The 6,000-nt window shown below is 51.3% G+C and overlaps 1 protein-coding gene across 1 annotated transcript; it reads left to right on the top strand.

The window, feature by feature from the left end:
* Positions 1 to 5,072: 5,072 nt before the first annotated feature.
* Positions 5,073 to 5,942, top strand: FAM181A (family with sequence similarity 181 member A; the record flags this gene model as incomplete). The annotated part of the gene is made up of 1 exon (XM_084207518.1): positions 5,073 to 5,942. One exon carries the CDS (start codon positions 5,073 to 5,075, stop codon positions 5,940 to 5,942), a length of 870 nt encoding a protein of 289 aa, XP_084063644.1.
* Positions 5,943 to 6,000: the final 58 nt, after the last annotated feature.

Here is a 6,000-nt window from a genome sequence, read left to right as displayed (position 1 = left end):
TGTGTCCTGCCTGCAGCCTGCAGAAGAATGGCATTAGTCACGTGCAGTCCAACACGTAGCACAATTGTAAAGTCCTCTCTATGAGACTGACAGGAGCTATTCACATCGGCCCCCTCCACCATCTGCCTGAATGGCAGGCTCTGGGGTAGCACTGGCCCCCCCGCGCTGTCTGCACGGCCTCAACACTTACTGCCTGCTCAAAGTCTGTCCCCAAGTGCAGAAAATCAGGGACTGAAAGCAAAGAGAGGATGTCACTCAGGTCAAAGCAGACTGTCAAAAGGGGAAAAAAAAAGGAGGGTGGGGAAAGAGTCAAAGCTTCATCTGCTGGAGTGCCAGGCTGCTGTTCTCTTGGGAGCAGAGGTGTTAGTTTCAAAAAGAAGGTGTGGAGGGTGAGGAAAGGGGACAACTGGATTGCACGAGAATGGGGAGAAATCCCAAATTCTTTTTCCCTGAGCTGTGGGGCAGCACCAGGCTGTGTGAGTGTCAGTGCCAGGGAGAGATGTCCCTGCTGCTGTCTGCAGCGCCTGCGTGCTGGGGTGAAGGAAGGAATGCTAAGGCCTTTGGCTGCACCCCTTTGCAGTCACACACTGTCAGACATCCCTTTCAAATTTCAAACCTGCAGGTCCTGGAATGGACAAGCTTCCATCCCAGGCTGGGGCCAGGCTCTAAGCCAGTTTGAGATCCTGAGTGCCATCAGTAGCACACCACCTTTCTCCCTCATCCCTCTCCCCTCCACACACTTTGAAGGTCAGACTAGATGAAGGGAAATTCATTTTTATTCTATGACTGATTTCCCTTCTCATTTACAATGACATTTTTCCTCATGACAGAAATTCCTGCTATTAGTTCCTGAGGTGTTGGCTCAGTTACTGCAATCCTTTCCTCTCCCATTGCATTCACCTTTATGGTCACCCAGTTCTTGCAGTATGATATTAAATAACATCTTCCATTTTTATGCCATCAGTGCATCGTTAATGTCTTTCCACTTCAGTCAATGTCAACATGCAATCTAAAATCAGGATTCCCAAGGAAGAGCTTTAGTGGTCTTCCTCCATTCCAATATTACTCCTCTCCAGGCCAGTACTTCTGGTTTCACCATGGATCATCATCACCTCCCCTCAGGTCCTTGGTTCTCCTTTTCAAGCATAAAGACGAAGCAGAGGCTTAGGAGGCAGCAGGTGAGTGAAAACAGATCATGCAACTGAATTATCTTTGCTTTTAACTTCCCATAGTTGACTGGACTAAGAAAAGGAACAATTCACACGTGGCACATCTGAGATGTTCCAGCTAACTGTCTAATATTTCAAAACAGTTGGAGCCCCATTTTCTCTTTGCTTCACACATCCACATCCATTAGGCTCAACAAAGAGTCACAGTACTGTCACCCAAATGGGAAAAAAAAAGTTTAAAAGTGTATAAAACAATGGAAATTTGTTTTTCTCCTCTCCTCCTCTGTATCACCTCTGTACTGCTCAGTTGTTCACTGAGCTGCCTTTTGCTTTACCAGCGTGATTTAGGTGTTCCTGCTATTAGAAATTCTTGTGGCACTTATGGGGAGGGATCCCTGCCCCAGGTAATGGTGTGCATTTTGGTTAGTGGCTGTGCTCACATGGCTCAGGATAACCTAATGCTGGAATACGTTTGCCAAATGGGCCCCTCAGCCTGGGAAAAAACTTTGTGAGATTTTGGTGTAGAAGTGACTAAAAGTTGACATCGCTTACAATTAGTGACACTTTAAAAAATTTTTGCAGATATATTTGTGCAAGAAAATCTTCTTTCCTCTCTTCTTCATTTATTCTCAAAAGAAATGCTTCATTTTAGAAAAGGCCTGGCTGCAGTTTTCAAGTGAATGAATTTATTCTTGTGCTTTACTTAAAAAAAAGGAGTTAGAAAACTTTACATACCCAAAATTCCCAAGAAGACAGCTGTCAGGAGGTGACATGTCGGATATGAAGTAGCTCTCCAGCTGGTCCCTGTCTGCATGCTGGGAAGGCATGTGGAGACATTTTTTCAATTGCTGTACTAGTTTGACATGTTCACAGTGGAAAATGATGTATCATTCTTGAGCCTTTGCTTGGTGGACACTTCAAAGTGCATTGGATCCTCATAGAGGAGTGCCCTATTGTTAATTGTTCCTTTCACATGTACATTGGGATGAACATGGCGAGAGCAGCGAGGAACAAAAGGGCTCCGGTGGCCTCTTAGAGAAAACCCTGTGCAGCTCAACCTGAGTCTGACCTTGAAAGGGTGGGTTGCTCTGGTTTTTAAATCCTGCTTGCTGGTTCATTCCCCTCTGGCACCCCACTGCTTTCAGCTGCAGGGGAATGGGATGGCAGAGCAGAGAGCATAGCTAGGCGTGGGGAGCTCCTCCACCCCTGCCTTGTGGTGTCCAAGGAGCCACATCCTGCATGAGCATCCTCCTGGGAGAAAATGGGCATGGCTGTAGCACAGGAGCTTAGAAAGGGCTTCTGCATTGAGTGTGTTGGAGGTGTGCAGGTCTGTTATGCCCCAGTAAGCAGACAAGTCACATCCACCCTCCTCAATCCAACCAAGCCACTAGCCCTCAGGCCCAGAGCACAGCCCAGGGTTCTGGAGCCCCCATGATTGGATGCAGGTGCTATAATACATGGCACGAGTTTCCCAGGCCTCTGAGGACATAGTTCATTAATATCCAGAGATAATCTTTGCCTCCCAGGCACCTGTCACTTAGCTCTCTATCTTTCCCTTTTTCTGCCTTGGGAAACCAACTACCTCTAGTGGGAGACTGCACCATGAACTGTGGTGTCCCAGGCTGGGTTTGAAACCTCAAGCACAGGAGTCAGTTTATTTCTGCAAAGAGAGACATGATGCCTTAGTATGCATCTCTTTGAATGAGCTGAACAAAACCTCTCCCTGTAGCCTCAGCTGCACAGAAGTGTCTGTGCAGGCCACACAGACACTAGGAGGAGAGAGGCACACCTGCAAATCAGCCACCGTGCTACAGCCCACCATGCTGCCAACAGCTCTGCAGCACATTCTGCTGCTGACCCAGGGTCTCCCTAGACCAGAAACACCTTAGCCTGGGCACCACCACGTATGGCTCAGGCCAGACTGAGAGAAAAGGTGTGATTAGGGATGAGTGCACCAATACAGGGACCATGAAGAGTCATCCCTGAGGCCTCTGCCCAGTCAGTAAAATATGTGTAAAATGTGGCTGTTTTCATCCCTCAGTGCTCAGGCCTTTGATGCTCCATAATCGTAAAACAGATTTTACTTGCAAAATGTCTTGGACTTCAGTCCCTGCTTTCCTCAGCACACATCTGTGTTTGGTTCAGAGCTGGCAGTATCTCCCTGATGATGGGTGCACAGGTGCTGTGCCCTTGTCCACTCTTCCCATCTCCAGGGTACTGGGGACTGGAGAGCAGGAGCAAAGCTTCTTCAGCTGTAGGAGGCAGCGGGTGCTAGCTGCTGCCAGCTCTGTGTCATCAGTGCACGCCAAGGGCAGCTCTTCTGCTCTCCTCTTCCTCCAGCTCTAGGTTTTACTGTGCTTTTAAGTAATTGTCACCCCTTAGGGACAAGCCTTCGAGAAGGCAGAGGGCTCACATAACTCTGGATCAGTAAAGGAAGCAGTTCAATTAGCATTTCACACGCCTTTTCTTTCCTCTCTTCTTACCTTCCCTGCAGCGGGCATGCTTTCCCCTTAAAGGATTGTCCTGTTTCTGCTCCTTGCCAGCGTTGGCAGGGTGACAGTAGTCGAGTGTGCAAACTTGTGCTATTGTCCCCAGGCCAGGGGGAGTCATGGAGACCCACTAATATGACACAGGAAAATGTTTGCTGATGGCAATTCTATGGGCTTTGTCTAACTCTTTCTCCATCATGACGACTCGATTTAAGTCTCTAACTGTTTGACTACAGATGCAAGAGTACTATCCAACTCCATCCTTTTGTTCGGGTAGTTTGAATGGGTAATTCAGCTTTTGTGTAACTCAATTGAGGGGGCAAACATAAAGACAAGATTCTTGAGCGCTCAAACTCCCTTTCCATGGATATCTGCACATCTCTTTAGAGATTTGTTCCTTTCCTACCTTTTTCTGACATCATCCTCCCCTTAAAAAAAAAAATGCTCCGATGGGGAACAGTTAAAAGTAGGCTAGTCCAGTCCCCCGTATTATATTGTCCTGTGCCAATGAAGCATGTTTAGTATCACCCCCAGACAGCTTTCGAGAATGCAGAGAAAAGGGTGTCTAAACTTTTGTAACTGATCTTCAGCATTTTTGCTTTGGATTGTGTAATTTTAAAATGAGAGATTTCCATCGGGGTGAAGGGGATAGGGAGAATGGTAGAAATCATGGGGAAATGATTGTATTTATTAGCTGTCTTTCTGCGGCTGTCCCCATGGAGACAATTTGTGATGGCAAAGAATGCAAGGAGGGGAGGCTGATGCCTGATTGGGATGCTTTGTATTTGGCAAAGTGGCTTCTGATTGGCCTGGGAGAGCCCCGAACTCGCTGGAGTCGATATTCATTCAGCTTGCTCAAGTGCTTGCTAAACTACATCCAAACACTGGCGGGCCCTGGCTGCCTCCGCCGAGGTTGGCGGTGTGTAACCTGCCTAACGAGATTAGCGGGGAAGGGGCTCTCTCTCTCCCTCTCTCTCTCTCCCCTCTGCAGCGACGCTACCGCCAGCACCGGTGAGAAAAGCTGCCGCGCGCCGGGTGAGTGTCCGTGCTTGCTTACAGGGCGGCCACCCCGGTTCTGTGCACCTCAGCGCTCTCTAACGGGATTAGGCGCTGAGCTGCTGGCTCTTGTGAGCCGCTCCCCGTGCCGGTGTGTGCTGGGGCAGCAGTGCGGGGCGGTGGGCTGCGGGCACGCGTCCGCTCCCACGGCAGCTTCCCTGCATGGGAGCGAGCTAAGGAACAACTTGTTTGTGTGGCTGAGAAGTTTGACGTGTCCTCCCTCCGTTTGCTTAGTGCTGTTTGAACCAATGCTTCTTGCTCAAAAGTCTGCCTGTCGTGTTTCGCAGGTTTGCCGAGGTTTGTCTGAAGAAGGATTATAAACTTTTCATGGGAAACTCTGCGCGGTGCATTCAGTGAGATGGCATCGGACAGCGAGGTAAAAACTCTACTGAACTTCGTTAACCTGGCTTCGAGCGACATCAAAGCGGCTCTGGATAAATCAGCTCCTTGTCGCCGGTCAGTTGACCACAGAAAATATTTGCAGAAGCAGCTCAAGCGGTTTTCTCAGAAGTACTCACGGATCCCACGGTGTCACCCCAGCAAACCCCCTGAGTGCGGCTGGCGCAGGGGAGCAGAGGACCGGGCCCGCGGCCCCCTGCCCGAGGCACCTGAGCCCAGCCCCCACGGCGGGGCTGCCGCCGACAAGGTGATGCAGGCAGCCGAGGCAGAGGAGAGCCTCACGGGGGAGCGGGTTTTGCAGGATCAAAAACCCGAGGCTGCGCGACCCGACCAGGTGCCCATGAGGAAGCGACAGCTCCCCGCCTCCTTCTGGGAAGAGCCACGGCCGGCCCAGAGCCTGACGGCCAGAGCCTTTGCTGCCAGCCCTGAGGGGCTGCAAGCCCCCAGAGACCCTCTACCCTATGAGGGGAAGAAAAGCAAAAGGAGCCCAGACGCTGCTGGCCCGGAGAGCCCCCCTGACACTGCGCCACATGCCGGGGAGAAGGACCCCGCCGGGGCCCTCTCAGGCCGAGTGGGTGCTTGGACCTGCTGCCCCTTCCCCTGCCCCGGGCCGGGCGTGTTCCAGCCCCCGGGCGCGCTGCCCCCGTCGCCCTTCCCGGGGCTGGGGCTGTGGAGGAAGAGTGCGGCCACGCTGCCGGCGGAGGTGCCGCCCTTCTGCAAGGAGGCCGATGGCCCGGGGCAGAAACTCTACAGGCCCATGGTTCTGAAACCCATCCCCACCAAGCCCGCCATCCCCCCTCCCATCTTCAATGTTTTTGGCTATCTTTAGCGGGGCGGCTGTCGGAGTCATGCCGAACACGACAGCTCCCGAGGGCGATTTGAAACGC

This window comes from Fringilla coelebs (genome assembly GCF_963513975.1).
Source record: "Fringilla coelebs genome assembly, chromosome: 6".
NCBI classification, from domain to species: Eukaryota; Metazoa; Chordata; class Aves; order Passeriformes; family Fringillidae; genus Fringilla; species Fringilla coelebs.
The sequence above is the reverse complement of the archived record's forward strand: the minus strand, read 5'-3'. Positions and strand labels throughout refer to the sequence as shown.